At 35.6% G+C, this 19,909-nt stretch overlaps 1 protein-coding gene across 2 annotated transcripts; it reads left to right on the plus strand.

The window, feature by feature from the left end:
* Positions 1-4: 4 nt before the first annotated feature.
* Positions 5-19,156, plus strand: LOC132548191 (eukaryotic translation initiation factor 3 subunit A-like). 2 transcript variants are annotated; one of them, XM_060212016.1, is made up of 22 exons: positions 5-158; positions 1,297-1,487; positions 1,894-2,030; positions 2,485-2,648; positions 3,153-3,211; positions 3,439-3,579; positions 4,040-4,248; positions 4,805-4,976; positions 6,820-7,011; positions 7,736-7,852; positions 7,985-8,170; positions 8,487-8,624; positions 9,059-9,268; positions 9,846-9,950; positions 10,217-10,330; positions 10,637-10,759; positions 11,174-11,327; positions 11,835-12,003; positions 12,739-12,870; positions 13,371-14,362; positions 17,195-17,254; positions 17,881-19,156. In XM_060212016.1, exons 1-22 carry the CDS (start codon positions 110-112, stop codon positions 17,940-17,942), a joined length of 3,876 nt encoding a protein of 1,291 aa, XP_060067999.1. In that variant the 5' UTR covers positions 5-109; the 3' UTR covers positions 17,943-19,156. The 2 variants fall into 2 exon arrangements, with proteins under 2 accessions (XP_060067999.1, XP_060068006.1); XM_060212023.1 differs by having other exon boundaries at positions 12,742-12,870.
* Positions 19,157-19,909: the final 753 nt, after the last annotated feature.

Genomic DNA, 19,909 nt, shown 5'->3' on the forward strand with positions numbered 1-19,909 from the left:
TGCCGCCATATTGCCAACCCATTCATAAGATTTCCTGACAAAAAAAAGTATTCTAGGGCATAGTCATGTCTTTAGTTTAAGGAAGTGGATAAGCAGATAAACCATCAAGATGCCTACCTACTTTCAGCGACCAGAGAATGCTCTTAAACGAGCAAATGGTAAATGAATTAACCCTGTGGGCTGTTCTAGTCCGATCCGAAAAGTCTGTCGCAGTAATGAGTGCCGGTTCTGAGAATTAGTGCTACATCTTTTAATGTAGAAAATACTTGCTATGTTGCTTAATTGGTGATGATAAGTCAAAATATGTGTTTCCTGTCGCTTTACTTCGCTTTTAAAACGGCGAAGAGAAATTAATTTGGTGACTTTCCCACTTCCATCTGTTACATGGACAGGTTGGGCATTAGGGGATAGTTACTGCTTTGAGTAATCAGTTTCCCATACGCAGGATCATTTGAAAAAAAGGACGCACGCAAGTTCTGTAAAACATTTGCAACAAAAAAGAGGCGTCATATTTTGATGTGACCCAATAACCAATACAACATTGTGATTTTTACACAAAAGGTTGTTTTGCTCTTGTAAAAATCAAAACTATAAACTCTATTGATTATCAACTGCTTATAGTGTAACTAAAATAGAATACGTGTAAAATCATGCTCACCTATGACATAACTATCCCTCAAATGCAGGACTATTTCCCATATCAGGGGTTATATCAAACCTATTTGATGAGATAATGCTGATGCATGCACATTCTTGTCGAATTGTGTATGGTTTACCAGTTCACATCATTGATGCAGAGTTGGTGTTGGTAATATTAAATAAAATGGCAAGACACGTTTCTTAAAGGTCTTTAGTACATCCTATAAAAAGCACTATTTCTTTGAGTCCATAATATTTTGATATTGTTACCTCTTGGTTATTAAAACAACTTTTCTTTGAAACAGTTTTCAGTTTGAAACATTTTTGATGGTCTTTGAACATCCTGAAAAAGCATCAATTTTGAAAGCAAATCATCACTGGCATGAAGACAGGTGCAAAATAAAATTGCATCAATTTCCCAAAATAAAAAGTTTTATATATATGGTGGCTTGGTCCTGAAATACCTACTCAGTCTTGTTAAATTGAGACAGTCTTGACTTTCAAAGGGTGTTCCCAACCAGTTTCCCAACAAATTACATCAGAGATAAATAGTCTGTTGAAATAAGGAATACAAGCTTCAGATTGATTTGGCCTATTAACAAATGTGTATAATTCACATTTGTACTAGGAAATACATATCCTCAAAAAATTTTTCAGAATTCATTGATGTTGGAAAGAAGCAAAGAGCTTTGGATGCTTTGTACGATGTCATCAAGAGCAAAAAGCATCGAACATGGCAGAAGATTCACGAGCCTATCATGGAAAAGTACCTCCAGCTCTGTGTGGAACTCCGCAAGAGTCACATTGCCAAAGAAGGACTTTATCAGTACAAAAACATATGCCAACAGGTAGAAACAACTTGTATGACAAATAATTGAGATCAGTTTCATTATTTCAAAACTTTTAGTCAATTTCAACCTCCTCACCAATAGAGGGTTACTAGGGTCGAAATTCAACTTATAAAAGGGCTTGATCAGGAGAGAAAGGATGAGGTCAAATATTAATTGAGTTAGATGACAAGAATTGAAGTAAATTTGGTCATGGGCTTCAGTGAACAGCCAGTAGTTTGGAAGGAGTGATGCAGAACAAATGAAAGCTCTGGCACCACTGGGGAGTGAAGGGGCATAGCTAGTTTGACATTGCTAATGTTAACATTTGGTCAAGATAAGGTTAAGGCTTTATAATGTATACAAATATATATATATATATACAGGAGGAAAGTTCTGTATGTATGATGATATTATCATTTTAAAGGTGAACATCAAATCTCTAGAAGATGTGGTGAGGAAATACATTCGTCTAGCAGAGTCCAAGACTGAGGGAGCTCGTCAAGAATCCCATCAAGCTGTTGTGGACATTGACGATCTAGATATTCCAGACACACCTGAGAGGTATGAGTCATAGAAATTCTGATCTTAAAAGTTGTATAAAATTAACTAGCTTCTTGGTTACTTAAAAAGTTATTTTCATAATTTATACTTTTCCATTTTACAACTCAACCTTTGGAAAAAATTACACAGGAAGAGTAAAGAATTGTTAATATATGCTACAAGGGAAATTGGATTGATTTGAAGAAATGAAAATGGATAAATGTATTGCTATGAAAGAGGAAAGATAAAGTAGGAAACAAAGATTATTTTCACAGCTGTCTTTCCCAAAGAAAAAGTAATCTCTGTTGCCTTTTTAAATTCAAGCTTTTGTAACATAATTGCCTGTATGAATGTAAAAAAACTTCAATTATCAGTTACGCTGGCATCAATCAAGTTAAACTCTAATCTATATGAAACAAGATACCACTGTGTCGGTTGTTTTCTCTCCTTATTGTGCAAAGGTTACATATTTCAGCCTTCTGTTGAAAGCCGTAAGCGGTGAAGACACCCAAGACCGAACAGATCGAGCCATCCTAACACCATGGGTCAAGTTTCTGTGGGAATCATACAGACAGTGTCTTGACCTGCTAAGGAACAATTCCCGAGTGGAACGACTCTATCAGGACATAGCACAGCAAGGTAGAAATTGCATAAAAGGCATAAGAACGGGGGGGGGGGGGTGTGAATTACGTTTCCAGTAAATTTGTTGAGGGAAATTTAGAGTAAATAGGTAGGTAGGTAGGCAGAAAACATTGTTTAACAAATAATTTTATAATATTTTTTAAAGAAGCATCACTTAATAGTGCTTCTTTGAAAATGATCTTTAAAAGTTTTGGGAAGGCACAAGATATAAGGGTAAGTAATGTCACCAGAAACAGGAAATATATCTTTTTTGGCCTTAATTTGATTCTGTAATGATGATGGCCACTTTCTGATGATTAAAAACCTCAGTCATGATTTTTGATGTAAGTGTTGTTTCTTTGAAAAACACATTTCTGAATTTTATTTCTTTCACTATAACTCTCATTTGTATGTTTTGGCTAACATAAGGATAACTGTAACCTGCATTGTAAAGACTCTTCTAACTCTTAAGTTTTTACATGTTATATATTTGTTTACAACAAATTTGCTTGTTTTCTGCAGCATTTAAGTTTTGTTTGGAGTACACTAGGAAGACTGAATTCAGGAAGTTATGTGATAATGTAAGTATGAGACGAATTTAGCTCCATTTATTAGCAATTGTTTCTTATTCTCCTAGTAATAGAATTCCTTAGCTTATTTTAACAATTTTCTGGTTGTTCAAAATTTGTTATGATAACCTATTCAGCATGCATCATTGAATTATGACCAAGTAAATGAAAAACTACATCAACTGCACAAGAAGGTGATAATACAACCAAATTACCTTTTTAATTTCTTTCACAAATAGCTGAGAACCCATCTTGGGCACATCCACAAGCACCAGAACCAGCAAACGGCAATTAATCTGAACAACCCAGACTCCCAAGCTATGCACCTTGAGACGAGGCTGGTCCAGCTTGATAGTGCCATTAACATGGAACTGTGGCAGGTAAGGTTGCTTGGCATCTTGTACATTTGAAGTAACTATAATGGTATGTCTTTAGTTTATTCTACTTGCACTGGAGAGTCAAGGATTGGAAAAAGTTCAGGAATTTGGGAAGGTAAGAAACCCCAATAAACTTTTTCCCATCAACAAACAACAAAAAATAACAATTCCTAAAAAAGAAAGAGGAAGGGGTCTTTCCTGGATCTGTCGCTGCCATGCATGGCATGCACTGTGATGAGGTGATGATGATGGATATTGTAGAGTCTTGTCATAATTTAAAGTAATTGAAAGAAAAAATGTCATTTCATATTTGCTGTATTATGTAATCAAACCTTATGTTATCAAAACTTTGGTGAATGGTCTTTCAATCTTGCTATCTTTGATAACAGATTAGTAAGGTAAATGCAATTATCGAGTATGGGACCAAATCCCATTATTACTGGTCTTTATTGTTTGTTCATAGGAAGCATTTAAGGCAGTAGAGGACATTCACGGCCTGATCTGTCTGTCTAAGAAACCGCCAAAGCCATCACTCATGGCCAACTACTATCAGAAGCTGGGTTTGGTTTTCTGGAAGTCGGGGAATGCTCTCTTTCACGCGAGTACACTTCACAGACTGTTCCATTTGTCCAGGGAGCAGCGCAAAAATCTCTCTCAGGATGAACTACAGAAGTAAGATTCCCATTTCTAGGTCCACCCTTAGATTGTGTTAATCTTTAGAAAAATAAAATATTCTTCTTTTGAACAGTTGGGAGAGGGGAGGGGGAAATTGATAAATAAATAGAGCCCTTCTCATCATTTTCTTGTCCCCATCATTTCATGGGAGGATATAGTATTACTGATGTTCTTCACTCCAGTCTCAATCCATTGCATCCTGTTGGTTATGTTTCATGTTACATGATGTAGTATCATAATATCATGTTCTACACCTTGTATTATGGTGGTCGTTCATTAAGGTAGAAGGGTTAAACGGTCCTATTCAAAGGTCACATTTGAAACATTCTGCAAATTCATCAATGATTCTCATATATATGGAAGCAAGGGCATCCATGTCATGCACATTTTCTAGTTTGGAAATAAAGGTCCCAAGAAAAAAGGGGATTGGTTAAGACCTTATATATTTCAAGTGTCTTTAGTTACCTTAATATTTAGCACCTTTATAATTTGATCTCGCATTCTGTGTATGAATTTTGTCTATAATCACCATACATTAACTTCTCTTATACAGAATGGCATCCAAAGTATTGTGTGCCACGCTTGCTGTTCCCATCCCGCCATCCAGGAACGCCATTGACCAGCTCCTGGAGACAAATGAGAGTACTATGGAAAAGCAGCGTCGCCTAGCAACCCTGTTGATGTTGAACAGTCCACCAACACGACAAGGCCTCATTAAAGATCTGGTATGTTATCCTGAAGAGAGTGAATCTGTTGTAGAATAGTTTAACTGCTATCTGGTTCACATTATCCTACAAGTTTGTCTTCAAAGATAACTTACAGCTGAAAAGCTTATTGTAAAAAAAAAGGATGAGGCTAATGCCAATTTAATTGCCTTTTATGTTACTGTAAAATCATTCGTGGATTTTACAGCGTCAAAGGGGGCAGAAAGGAATACAGCTGATGGTTTACATGTGGATATGTTTTAGAAACATTCACAACAAACTGTTGGCTAACAAATTCAAATTTTTCTAATTCAAATAAATGGTTTTAAATAACTTTGTAATATATGGTTTGTTTGTTTGTTTTTTCACAGGAATGATATTTTTTGCTATTTTGTGAGATCATGAAAATCTTATTCTTGAAATAGAAGTTTGCAAGTTATATCGGCAATATTGAAACAGGGTTTTCTATAATTTTGTTAGTAGTAGGCTGTGTAGTGAAAGTAGGAGGCCGGCCTGCCGTGTATGTGTAGTCGTGTACGGAACTTAATGACGGAACTGGATTGGTGTAGGCGGCCAAATGATCAAAGTAGCTGGTCAAATTGGCCGGTGACCGGCTTTTATGGAAAACCCTGTGAAAATCTAAAACTGTAACTTGAGATTGTTGATGTCGGCCGCTAATTGTCAAAGGATATAGTGAAACAGAATAATTGCATTAATAAACATAAATCAGTATTTATTACAACAGAAGTAATTATAAACTGTTAAATCAGAAATCATGACTTTGAAACTTGACATCAGGAACAATATTTACAAAAATAGGTATCCATAATGCAAAATTTTAATGTGTTGATATTTCATTTTCTCATTTTCTATGAAAATCTCAAAAAATTGTCCCGCAAAAATAAATGACTACAAAAGTTTCACTGCAGTGCTTGTTACATCAAGTTATGCTTACCCAGAGTTATGGTTAAGATAGAGCCCAGTCCACTTGTGTATATAACTGGTACCTGTACTGTATTACAGAAATTTTAACTGTTAATGGTTTAGAAGTGATTTATCAAAACTCTAAACATTCTTTTGTTGGCATAGATGTGTGTGTGTGGTCCATGTTTGAGTTTGCCTTTAATGTTACTGCAGATTTACTTGTTGATTTTGCAGCGTCAAAGGGGGCAGAAAGAAAATGCAAGTAGTTTATGTGTGAATAGCCACTGTGACATTCACAAATAACTGCTGGCTTACAGATCAATACATTTATAAGAAAAAACTTCATGTGTTTTACAAAGTTTTTCTGAAACGATATATATAGATTTACTATAAAAAAAGTTTTGTTATAAGATCCATTGCTATAGATATACAATTTAAGCTAAACTTGATCTTTAGCTAAATCACATATTGAATACCTCAATTACGGTAAGTTGGGTTTTTTGTCTGTGTAGATGGGTGTTCCTATGTGTGCATGTACTTTTGGAACAGAAGCTGAAGTTTTGAGAAATGACTACAAAGCATTTCTGGCTTGTACTGTTCAATTCAAAATAGTTTCTAGTCATAATGAACCAAGTATTGTTAGATATCACAGGAGTTTTCTTCTCCCTTCTTGGTATGAGTGGTATTCTTTTGGTAAAAAACTGTATTTGAGTGACTTTTGAGATTTGAAGAATTTACAAAATTATGTTTTACAATGAGCTATGAAACATACCAATGGTGCTAACATATATCTAGCATTTAAAATCCACTTAGAAATGTGGTATTTTTTCTTTGAGAGAAGGAGACATAGGCTTTAGTTTGATCTGCATTTTGCTTAATAATTACAATATTAACAGGGTAGGCCAAGTGATACATAATTATACATGATTCTTTTATTCAGGTCAAGTATAACATCATTCAGTATGTGAACCCAGAGCTTCAAAACCTATACAATTGGCTGGAGGTTGACTTCCATCCGTTGTGTCTGTATGACAAAGTAAAGGCTCCTGTGGAGTTCATCGCTGGTGTTGACGATCTGAATCAGTACATGAACTGTCTGGAGAATATTATTATCACAAGGGTCTTGAAACAGGTATGCAGTTTTCAAACATTAAACAGTTTTATTTCTTGATAACTATGGCTGTGTCTTCATAAATTTTCAACAAAGATTTGCTCAATTATATAGGGCTAAATGTGCCATGAGTATTACTGAAGTAAATGGCATTCTGTCAGAGTCAGTATTCATATAAGTGTATAGAATTATGGCAAGAAGAAAATATTTTGACATCCATATATTTTTCTTTTCTGTGGCTTCATTTTTACACATTTGATATACTTTGATTTGTGATACAAATATTCTGTCATACTAATGAAAATTCCAAGGGAAAGCATTACATCTCTTCCATATTTATCATACCATAGGCACCAGGGTCCAACACAATCTCTGACTCGCAGCACTTCATTACAGGGCAAGGTCATTGCATGTGTTAGCATTTCTGCTATAACGATACATGTGGATGGACATGGTTTATTTATATATACACAGTATATGGTAGAAAATCCCCCTTCAAAGTTCCATGAAAAAAAATCTTGCATCAAAATTCACTCTTGACTCTCGTCATAATTTGTATATATATCAAAGAAGACTCCTTTCACTGATTTGTCATGGGTATTTTTTCCTCATTTTTGAAAGAAAATTGGTTTACGGAATTTGGTCCAAGTGTGATATTATTCCAATTGGGAATAGGACCCAGTATCGGCTCAGAAAAAAAGCCCTATCAAGCCACACCAATTAATTTTCCTTTTTATTTATTCAGGTGTCGCAGGTGTACCAGACTATCGAGTTTTCTAGAATAGCTGCTCTTGTTCCGTTTGCATCAAGTTTCCGTCTGGAGAGAGTGATTGTGGAATCTGCAAGAACCCTTGATCTTCAGGTAAATTTCTTGAAACACTCTCTAATATTGATGTGTACTTTATTTGTAAAAAGAAAATCACATGGTTAAATTATAGGCTTGGTATGTTACTCTTAAAGATGTGTCATTTAGTAGTACTTTATTCTCTTGTAGGTGAGAATTGATCATCGAAAGGCCTGTCTGAGTTTTGGTACTGATCTTATGGTAGCTCAGAAAGAAGATGTGCCTGAAGGCCCTTACATTCAGAGTATGCCGAGTGAACAGATCCGTAACCAGCTGACCAGCATTGCTGAAGCACTACACAAATCTGTCATCCTCATTGAGCCAAAGGAACGCAAGGTAGGAACCAATATGTGACAAATACAAAGTAGTCACTTTGTAGACACTACTCAAGTAACCAAATGATTCAGAATTGTTATACACTGAATGTATATTAAAAACAAGTTTTATATAAAAGCTATTTCAATAAGCCATGCAAGGAATTGAATGCTTAATGTATCAAATGACAGTTTTTCCACCTAATTATATTCAGAAATCAGTTTCACTAGAGAAATCATTGATAGCATCACTTTCTTTTTCAATAGAGATGCTGTTATTATTGTTGTAAGGAGGTTAATGTGGTGAAGATTTTTAATGTTTCCATGGCAACTTGTAGGTCCAGAGAGAGGAGCTGCGCATGCAGATCATTAACAACTACAGGATGACATACAAGAAAGATCACAGCCGAATTCTCCAGCGTAGACAGATCATTGAGAGCCGTAAGGAGGAGCTGGAACACATGAATGACCAGAGGGTTGGTTTTAGTACTTCCCAAGCCCATGGCTTAAAATAACTTTTGTATGGTTTCCCTAACACCTAAATATCCCAGGGAAAATCAAATTTTCAATTTTCACTTCTGGTATATCCACATCTTCACATTTAAAAAGCAGGAGATTAAAAGCAAATTGGAAAAGATGCTATCTTTATAGTATGCAATGTACAAGCTTGCTTCAAGTTGGTGTAGTAATTAACACATTTTCCCATTAATACCAAAGGAGATTGGTAATAGACTGTCCGTTTTAACAGCATTTCACAATACTTAGTGATGAATCACAATATCCAGATCCCATGATCAAAGATGGTTTCAATAGCTACTGATTAACTGGGATGTTTAGAGCTATCAATTCCATTCTGATTTCATAGTTTATTAATACTTGATGGTAAATATTTCATAAAAATTGTTTTTAGGAGCGAGAAGAATTGGAACAGGCAGAAGAAATAAGAAAGAAAGCTTATGATGCAGAGATGGCTCGCTTGGACCGAGAGGCAAAAGAGCGTGAACGGCAGAGACGTGTAGAAGAACACAAAGAGATTCAAAAGAAGCATGCCATGGAGAAAATTGAACAGCTGAAAAAAACCGAGATTGGCTCCAAGGTTCTACAAAATCTGGATGAAGAGGTAGTTATTGGGAAATGCTCTATTCTACTGAATCAAATCATACCTGTAATTAGAAGAAAACAATGCCCTGTAAAGTTAAATATTTCTAGGTAAAACAGGTTCTTGCAAAATTTTTATTTTCTTTTAAAAGGACTGAATGCAGAGGTAGTTACAGGTTGTTAAAATGTTCTACCGATAATAGACATGGAGCATATTGGTAGCTTGATATCAGAAATTGTACAAAACTGAACTCCCAATTACAGAATTAGAATGATGGCTATTTAATTAAAAACAGTACCAGACTCCAGGACTCAATAATAAATCACTTCTGTCCATGGCAGGATATCCTCACTTATTCCGTGTGAATTATAAATTAAATTCCATGGGTGGTATCTAATAACAAAACCTGTAGTCCTGGAGTTGGCAAGATGCGTTACTGAGATAGTCTTAAATGTTGAAAGGGTATCTTACAATTTCTTCAGAGTCAAAAAGAAGAATGTGTTTTCGGGGCATGATAGCATTGTAATTCCTCAATGAAAGAACCAGATCATGGGTTTGGGTACATTTCGCGCTCAATTTGGTAATTTTATTTCTTAAGGACTTTGAGAAACTTGATGTTGACGAGATCATGCAAAAACAACTTGAGCAGCTGGAGAAAGAAAAGAAAGAATTACAGGAACGTTTGAAAAGCCAAGAAAAAAAGGTGAGAATCTAGACTAGTTTGATAACACATCTGATGATTATTGTGATGCCTTAAACAAAGTCAAGTTAATTGGAACTATCAATTTAGAAAGAGCTGCTTTCATGCAGGAACTTGGATAGAAGTGTTCTGGTTTGATGGTTATGTTGTGAAAGAATCAATTTTAAATAAACTATATAGCGTGATTATTGATATGAGCGAAATATTTATGATATATATAAAGATGTTGTGCTGCCATTAAATTTTAACTCACTAACTTTATTTTTCAGATTGACCACTTTGCTCGTGCCAAACGTCTTGAAGAAATACCCCTGCTTGTTGACCAGTACGATAAAGAAAGCTCAGAAGCCAGATCATTTTGGGAGCATATGGAAGAAGAAAGGGTACATTTCACCCACAAATCCACAGTAGTATTAGAATAAACATAAATCTGTTGAATCAATGATTTTGTTAGTAGATTAAGAGTAGGTTGTTGGGCAACCGTCTCATTACTGATAAATATTTTGTTATGGAAGGGTAGGACTGTATGGAACAAAACAAGTAATTGCTTGAATGCAGTATATACCAGCTACATACTATTAATAAACCTGACATCTGAAAGTTTTTACTGACGTTTTTGACATTTCTTTTAGCGGTAACCATGTACATCAGGTTTTGATTTGATTGTCATAAATTGGAATTATTTTCAGATTGAGAGGATGAAGGCTGAGAGGAAAATGGCTCTAGAGACTCGGGTTCGTCTCAGTCGCATGGTTAAAGACAAAGATGATTTCCTTAACAGACTCAAGGACCAGAGGAAGGAAGAGTTCAAGGTACAATCTAGACAATGTATTACATGACAAATGAACAGTTTAGCAGGTAATCTTTTAAATTAACTCAACATTTTGGAGGAGAGAGAGACAGCTCAGCTGGTGGAGTGTAGAACATGTCAACTTCAAGTGAAGGTCCAATGTCTGTTGTTCAGTTGCTACCTGATAAGGAATTTTTATTTCTCTGGGAAACTGAGATCATAAATTGTTCTGTACTATATGAGTTCTTCTGATGACATCTCATAACTATGGTTTATAATTATTGTGATTTCACATACTTTTTGTATGAGGATTAAGCAAATTTGGATAAGTTAACAAGGTAACCACTCCAGCACACATAAAGACCTTCTCTGAACTAAATATATATACAGGATGTACTCCCTCACAAAATCTTGAACTGAATTTTTTACTTTTCAGAAAAAGTTGCAAGAATTTGATGAGAAAATAAAGGAGGAACGCAAGAGACGTATCAAAGAGAGAAAAGAGAAGAGGAAAGAAGAGAGGAAAAATAAATGGAGAGCAGAAAAAGAAGAGGCTGAACAGAAAGCCAGAGATGAGGCTCTAATTAGAGGTAGGTATTGGCAGAGCTGTACACAATGTTTACATCTCACCTCTAACTAATGAAACCACACAGCCCTCAGAAGGTTTAACAGTTATTGAAATCAATGCTACGGTAATACACCTGTCTCTGCCATTTAATAGACTGTTGAGTGTCAACAATACTAGTTTGTTTTGGTCATTTAAGTATTTACAAAACCAAAATTCACATGACTTGTTTATTATTGCTATGAATTGTGAGAATATTAATCAAATTTACTGCATAGGTATAGTGCGATATATATTTCCACAGGGATAAAGTTTGTAGCTTTCATGAATAAATAGTGTAACAATGGATGCTGCTTGAGCATTATGTTTAATTGTCCTGAATATAGAGTTATGATCCTTCAATTCAAAATTTTATCAACTTATTATTATTCGATGTCAAGCTTGATATGTTGATATAAGTTTTTCTTGCTAGTGATAACTGTCTATCATGATGCGTGTTTATAATGGTAAGCTCTGGTTTTGTTGGTAACAGAGCGAGAGGAGAAGGAGCAAGAGGAGTTGGAGAAGATGGAGGAAGAACGACGCGAGTACGAGTTGAGGCTCGCTAAGTTGGAAGAAATGGAGAACAGACGCAAGGCCAGGGAACGAGAGATTGAAGAGAAGGAGGCAAGGAGACGCGAAGAGGAAAGAGCAACTCAAAGGTAAAGAAAAAGAGACACATGTGTCCATCTGCTGTGCATTAGAGGTGGTTACAGAAGTGGGTACAATAGAGTATATGTATACACACTGCAGACTTTACTCTAAAATGGTATAAAACAAAAAATATTCTATATGCTTTACTTGAATATAAACAACATTACGTGTCATCTGCTGAATGGATGTAATGCATTGTTATTTAAATTATTGTGACCTTTAGCTTAAGATTAGTTGGGGAAATTAAGAATGAACTGGTTGGTGCTGTTTACAAAATATTGGGAATTAGCCAGGTACATATTGATGATATCAGAGAGATAAGAATGAGCCAGGTACTTATGCATGATATTGGAGAGATGGGAAGTAGCCAGGTATTTATTTTATTGGTGGGAAGGTGTGTGACATGAAGTGTAACCAATTTTCAGTTAACAAGGGGCATGAGGTCAAAAACTTTCAAAGGAAAAAAATTTGGCAATTTAATTAGTAATTAGGGAAGAGGACACCAAATGTTACCCCATGTCTGTCTGTTGTGTTCCATCACATCCTATTCCATATCAGTGTTGTGTCTTTAGAACCTCTCCACAGATTTGATTCATATTTACTCTATAGTATCATGACATCATGTTCTACACCTAATCTTATTCTGGTTTGCATTGGAGTAAGGACAATAATGACTTTTTAACTTTATTATGTATTATGGTAATTTCTCACAGTTCCTGTAAACATATTGTCCTTATTTTCAGCAGTTACAGGGATGAGAGACCTGGTGATCGTCCTTCATGGAGGCCAGAGGGAGCACGTGAAGGAGGGGGATGGCGTGAGAGGGAGAAACAGAGAACAGAAAGCTGGAAAAAAGAATCTAGTCCTGTTAAGCAGTAAGTGAAGGTCAATCAAATTGTGTAGAGGGTAGATGAGATCTGTTTCTTTGTGTGATTAGCACCATGATCATTATGCTGGGAGGGGTTAAGATGCTTTTAATGTGAAGTGTGAGTAATTAACACAAGTACCTATTGTATGAATCCATGATAATTACAGTTTGTTTTAATACCTACAATATATAGATAATTTGCCCTTTATCGTTACCACTACTGTTTGATGTCTGAAACTGTGGTGTTACATGGGGCGTACATAGATAGCTGAGAATGTCTACTTGCTTATTCTAGTTCATAGTTTAGAGCAAATGTATATCAGCTTACAAAAGTATCTTTTAAGCCCAGGGGTGAGCACATAATCCCTCTAATTGTTAAGTAATAGAGCAAAAACATTGATGTCATTAAACTTCATTTGAATTTTTGAAGTTTTGCATTTGATTTAAAAGGTTGTCTGCTAAAAGATAAAAAAAAAACTTTAATTAACTGATGGTTCCAACTTTCAGTCCAGACGACGATAGATGGGCCCCTAGCAGAGGTGGTAGACCTGACGAAGGGAGGGATGGTTGGCGTAGCCGTGAGGGACGTGATGATGGTGAAAGAGATAGTTGGAGAGGAGGTCCTAGGGATGACCGAGCACCACAGAGAGAAGAACGTGGGTATGAAAGAGGCCCAAGAGACAGTAGAGAAGGATATGGTGATAGAGGTCCTAGGGATGACCATGATAGCTACAGGGGCCCTCCAAGAGATGACCGTGATGGACCGCGAGATAGACCTCCCCCAAGGGAGGAAGGACGCTGGGGTGACCGAGGTCCCAGAGATGACCAGGATGGGCCACGAAACTGGCGACGAGAAGAAAGAGGCCCAAGGGATGAAGGAAGTGGGGGATGGAGAGGAAGTCGAGGCGGTGACTCTGAAGGTGGAAGATGGGGTTCTAGAGGAGGTGACTCTGAAGGAGGAAGGTGGGGATCAAGAGGAGGGGAGTCCGATGGTAGAAGGTGGGGCTCTAGAGGGGGAGATTCTGAAGGTGGAAGATGGGGTTCTCGAGGTGGCGACTCTGAAGGTGGAAGATGGGGTTCCAGAGGAGGGGACTCTGAAGGTGGTAGTCGTTGGTCTAGAGGCGGTGATTCTGATGGAGGAAGAAGAGGAGGTGATTCTGAAAACAGATGGTCAAGAGGAGGAGACTCAGAGGGTGGAGGCAGATGGGGCTCAAGAGGAGGTGAATCAGAAGGTGGTCGATGGGGGTCCAGAGGAGGAGACTCCTCAGAAGGGGGACATAGGGAACGTGACTCTGATGGTGCAGGTAGATGGGGATCTAGGGGTGGAGACTCGGAGGGTGGAAGCAGATGGGGATCAAGAGGTGGAGATTCTGAAGGTGGACGAAGGGGAGGCGACTCGGAGGGGGGAAGTAGATGGCGGCCAGGAACAGGAAGGGCAGGAATGCCTCGGGACGTACGCCTGGATGATCCAAATCCAGAAAATAGACCACCCAGGGCAGGTAAGCCTTTTTCAAGTAATGTTAAACCAGTTTGATCAGTAGAGCTGTCATATCAAGCCGTATAATGGATTCTACATCTGTGGTCACCCGCTAGAATCTGAGGGGAACTAGAGTTTTTCATTGTGTCTGTCCATCCTTCCACTCTCTTGTCCAGGCTCTTTTCTTCAACACTACTTGTCACTAGAAATTTACACTTAAGGTATGGGTCCGCCTTGGTGTGGTGGTGTCTCCTGTATCAGAAGTAGGGTCACTCTGAACCACAATTTGTCATTTGATCTACAAAATTTTGTCTTTGCTGATAATCTCCTACACTACTAGTCACTGAAAGTTCATACTTAGTGTATGGGTTCACCTTTGAGAGAAAGTGACTTGGTGAGGGACAGTAATTTACTGCATGGTCTTGTTTGAATTTGAAATGATAATCTTGTTAGTCTCAATAACTGAAAAAACAAAAGAATGAATTCAATTTCATTTTAAGAGTTATATAAATTGGCAAAAGTATGTATAAGACAAAATGTTTTGAAAAACAAAACAACAGATTAAATTCCATATGATGTACACACAAATTTTAAAAAGTTTTTTAACTCCTCGAGTTATTTACTCTGTGGAATATACCTCATGCAACAAAATAATATACAAAAGATAATGGCACAGACAAGATATCTCATGCTGCAGAGTCTGGTATAAATGTTACATTGGCAAGGCAACAAAACCAGACAACCAAAACAAAATATAGTACACACGGTTGTTAAAACTGCCCTATATCGTTACCACTGCTGTTTGCTGTGAACTGTGGTGTTAAGCGGGGCATATATAGACAGCTGAGAATGTCTACTTGTTCACACCCATTCTTGGTTCCGAACAAATGAACATCAGCTTACAAACGAGCCTCAATTACCCTATAATCTGACAGAAAATAATTTTATTTGTATACATTACATTAGAGTAGAAACACGAACAAACTGGTTTCAGTACAGCAGAATAATGTTGTTGTTTTTTCTTCTATATCAATGGTTCAAATTTTTTCAGTTTCTTGAAAATCTTAAGTTATTTCAAGCAAAATGGATTTTTTTAACAAAAAAGTAAGGAAATGTACATCAGTGTTTTCTTTATGTATTTTTAACAACTTTACCCCACTCCTGAAAACAACTTCTACATCAATTCAATAAAATTTCAAATATCTAGGCCACAGTTGTATCCTGATTGGATGGTGATTGTGCATGGTACCTCCATGTTTAAAAGTTGGTGTTTCTGAACATGCCACAGTGAAAACTTGATAAGTTTTTTAGTCCATATTGATCAACAATTTATTGATGCTTTTAATACCATTAAGAAGGTTCAGCCTTAGCGTTGCCACATTCTATTATATTAGATTGTGGTGTCATTAAAAGGCAAACATCAAAATGACTCTGATTGAATTCTTGTTAAAACCTACATATGGTGATGACAAACTGCGGATGAGTTAACAATTTCTATTACTATAAGTACATGCAGAGTTTATGATGCATTGTTAGATCATTTTTAATGCACATGAATGTGCCCTACATTGTTGCCACTATTTCATTGTCACCTGACACCTGAGGTTGTGTACTTTTTCAGATTAAAAGAGGATAGATGTTCAAAAAGATGATTATGCAACTGTATTTCATGAACACAACCTACAATTGACAAGTTTATGATACTACCAAGGAATGTTCAATGTTTGATCTCATCAGATTTGTCTGACCATCAGAAATTTCTGGGGGTTTGACCATTCATTCGCCGATTGTCTGATGACCGTTAAGGGCCATGATTCTATGTCAAAATTAAAAGGCCCTGGATGTCTTGTGTTTCAAAAAAAATAAAAACCCTCAAATAATTTTACAGTAAAATGCTAAAAGCAAAGCAATCAGGGAAAACCATCATGTAAGGTCCTACTCAGTTTTCATTGATCAACTGTTATTATGTTTTGGTTCATTGTTTGTTTCTTATTTAGAAGTGTCCTCCATGATGCCTTTGCGTTGCCATGTTTTATCTCATTAGACCATGGTGTCATTAAAAGGCAAACATCAAAATGACTTTGATTGAATTCTTGTTAAAACCTTCTTATGGTGATAACAACTATGGATCGGTCAACAAATGCCACAGAGTGTTCAATATATGATCATCACTTAAATAATACAGTTTGATCAGCAAAATTTGGAGTCAATTAAATGCCCAATTTTTTTTATTTTTCCCATTCCAACTTATTAAAATTTCTAAGAGGAATAATAGTTAAAGTAATCATTTGGAAATCTGGAGAGTACTGTCCCATGTATGTTGTGTTGCCTGAGCAATGTTGTGTATTCTATTTTGTGCTACAAAGGAGAGAAATTAAACTAACCCTGCTTTAGTTGTTTTGGTTTACTGAACATTTAATAGCATCTGATGACATTGTGTTATTTAGCTGTATACTAGATATATTTGTTTCTCACAACTTATAATATGAGACCATGGTGTCATTAAAAGGCAGACATCATAATTGACTTTGATTGAATTCTTGTTAAAACCCACATGTGGTGATGACAAACTGTGGATAAGTCAATAATTACTACAAGTAAATAGGTTGCAAACCACTGAACATTAGAGTGTTTCTTACATAAATAATTGCTCTACATCTTTTTTCTCATTTCTAAAGATGTCTGGTAATAAATACTTTGCATTTCAAACAGAAAATAATAAAATGTGATGTCTCTTAGTCTGGCATGTTAAGGAAAGTCATTGTGCAGCAAATATAATTTTCAGTATTTCAGTCATCTTGTCACTGCTGTGTTTGTTGGTGTGGCTAAATTGTAATTACTCTTTGTGTTATAGAGGATTCAAGGCGAGGAGAAGGAAGTAGGGCAACAAGAGAAATCCCATCCCCTGAAAAAGGTACATGTTCAGATCAATAGGAGTGAAGACGACTCAGACAAATAGTCAAACTCTATTAAGGAATTACATTTTGGCAAAATACAATTAATCCAGTGCAAGCAGTAGATTAAAATGATGCAACTTGTTTTGTGTAACTTCCTATGCTTCATGAGATAAGCAAATGTATACAAGAATCAACATGTTTTTTAATTTATTATGTCAAATCAAGTAGGATTTTTTTTTCCTAATAAGAACTCTGATAATTGAAGAAATACATGTATTTTAAAGCATTTCTATTAAAACTTAATGAACCATTCAGTAGAGTCATGGCTTGTAGACTCTCTGAAATATGTAAAATTTTATTAGGTTTTCTGTAGGGATGTTTAAATTCACATTTACATATCTTGAGATTGATTTAAATCAAAATCTTTTGATGTTGATGGATACTGTAGTACTGTAAGGACAAACTACCTGGTACTAAAGTTTTACCTGCAAAGACAAAAAAAACTGTTATACCCATGTACATACAAAATTTATTTTAAAAGTAGTTTTACCTTTCATCATATTCTGAATTTTTATGACAAATTTTACATAAATTACCTTGATATGTGTATTTGTACTAAAACCTTTTTTTATTTTTACTACAGGTAAAAACCGTGGTGATGGTGAGAAGCAGGAGGATGGCTGGACAACAGTGAACTATAAATAGAGAACTACTAAACATGACTGAATATATACCAACATTTCTTGACACTCTATTTCTTGCTTCAATATTTTTGGAAATTTGTGTTGAATTCATTATTTATTAATTGTTAAGCAAGGTGTTTTGCCCTGATGTGATAACTGTAAAAGTTGTCACAGATTTTTGTGAAATGGAATTAAAAAAATTGGAATTCATTGATTTTCCTAGCCCCAAGTATATTTGCTTTGAAATATACTTTGATTAATATTTATTAAAAATTAAATTGTTATGCCTTAGATTTGCCTCTAGGTAACATTTCATCTGATATACAAAAATATGATTATGATGACAGTAATGTGAAAAGTTTGTATTTGTCAGAAAAATGCAGGGGAAAGAACATTTGATTTCAAAAATCACTCTGTTAATTGTGCATATTGCTGCTTATTTTTTGTGTAAATATATGTTTCCTGATTGTGTAACACAAGTTATCATGCAATTTATAAAAATGCTTAATTAATGTTGGATGATACTGTCTAAATAATGATTTAATGCACAAATAAAATGACATGTCTGGAATTTAGAATGAATTGCTAATTTTAAAAAAGTGAGGTAACATCAACTTTTCTAAACTTTACAGGTCAAACATATTGATATTGCTAAATGCATATATAATGTACCCAGATGTTTGAGAGGTTTTAGATGGTGTATACAAGTTACAATTACATATGGTAATTACTCCGAAGGTATGATCTACTGTTACAACTGTAATTATGTAAATTGTTTGTACATGTAACATCATGAACAAAAATATTTGGGATTTGCATATATTTAGATGAAATTTTAAAAATTTTTTTAAATGCTTGATTTTTGTCCTTGGAATTCCTACTTCAGTAATTTTTGTACACTCATTCAAATAACAGTGTGCTAGAAATCAGTATATTATACTGGGTTTTGCCTGGACGAATCAGAATTTTTCTTTATAATTTGTATGTGTTTTGGGATACATTTAGTCCCAACATTATAAAGCTGAATTTCTGGACTTCAACTTGTGCTGATGAAAGACAGTTGTGCAGAGTAATGGCGTATATGTTGTTTCAGGACTGAGGACACTTCATGTTCACACCTGACAATTGGAAACGGATATATATAGCCTTGAATATACTAAAATGTTTCTAGATGAAGGCTGTTTTGTATATAAGTGTGATCATAAGTGCTGAAAAAATAAACCAATGGTAATATTATCATTTGTTTGTTTTATTGTCCTGGAAGGAAAAGTTCACTAATGCTTTGAGGTGATTTAACTTTCTATGTCATTTGTCGACATGGTGCATCATTATACTTCTTGTGTGATGGTGTAGATGGATGGATGTCGAGGGTCATTAAAACATGCAGAGGTATCCAGAATCCCCAAGTAAAATTCCATCATAATGGTCTGTGATATAGAATTCAAAATAAACCGAAATTGGCTCATTGATTTAGACAGGATCCTAACTTATTGTTACTTGTACTATTAAATATAAATAAATAAAAGAAAACGTGGCTGTGTAATGTATGTCTTACAGTAGGACATTAAACTACTGTGTAGGAAATGTGCTAATTGCCTGCACACTTTGTGAAATTCATTTTCATTATGTGAACTCGTTCTTATGTACACGGTATGGTTTTTGTACTGAGATGAGTGAAACTGCAACTTGTTAAATATGTGCACCATTGCATAGATAACGAAAACTGAACGATGAGAAGTTTTCTGAAAACAAATATGAAAGAACAGTGTAATAGTTAAGGCCAGTGCTTAAGTTTTCCAAAGGTGAAGGTCGTAAGGGGGAAAACATGAAAGTGATACATCTTAAGTGCAATAGTTATGGTCATTTTTTTTTTTTTTTTTTTCAATAAAGGTAAAGGTCACATGGTAAAATATTTTGGTATAACCGGAAAGGCCTTCACACATGCTAAATATGAAAGCCCTACCTCTCACGGTACAATAGCTATGGACA

Source organism: Ylistrum balloti, unplaced genomic scaffold (assembly GCF_031769215.1).
Source record: "Ylistrum balloti isolate Yb309-2 unplaced genomic scaffold, AGI_CSIRO_Ybal_v1 Utg369616, whole genome shotgun sequence".
NCBI classification, from domain to species: domain Eukaryota; kingdom Metazoa; phylum Mollusca; class Bivalvia; order Pectinida; family Pectinidae; genus Ylistrum; species Ylistrum balloti.

What these genes read in the sequence shown, in the direction of transcription:
- LOC132548191 (XM_060212016.1), top strand. Translation starts at nt 110, where the DNA reads ATGCCTACCTACTTTCAGCGACCAGAGAATGCTCTTAAACGAGCAAAT. An exon ending in TGCTCTTAAACGAGCAAATG is followed by an intron (nt 159 to 1,296) that starts GTAAATGAATTA and finishes AAAATTTTTCAG; the next exon opens with AATTCATTGATGTTGGAAAG. An exon ending in TTGAGCCAAAGGAACGCAAG is followed by an intron (nt 8,171 to 8,486) that starts GTAGGAACCAAT and finishes GGCAACTTGTAG; the next exon opens with GTCCAGAGAGAGGAGCTGCG.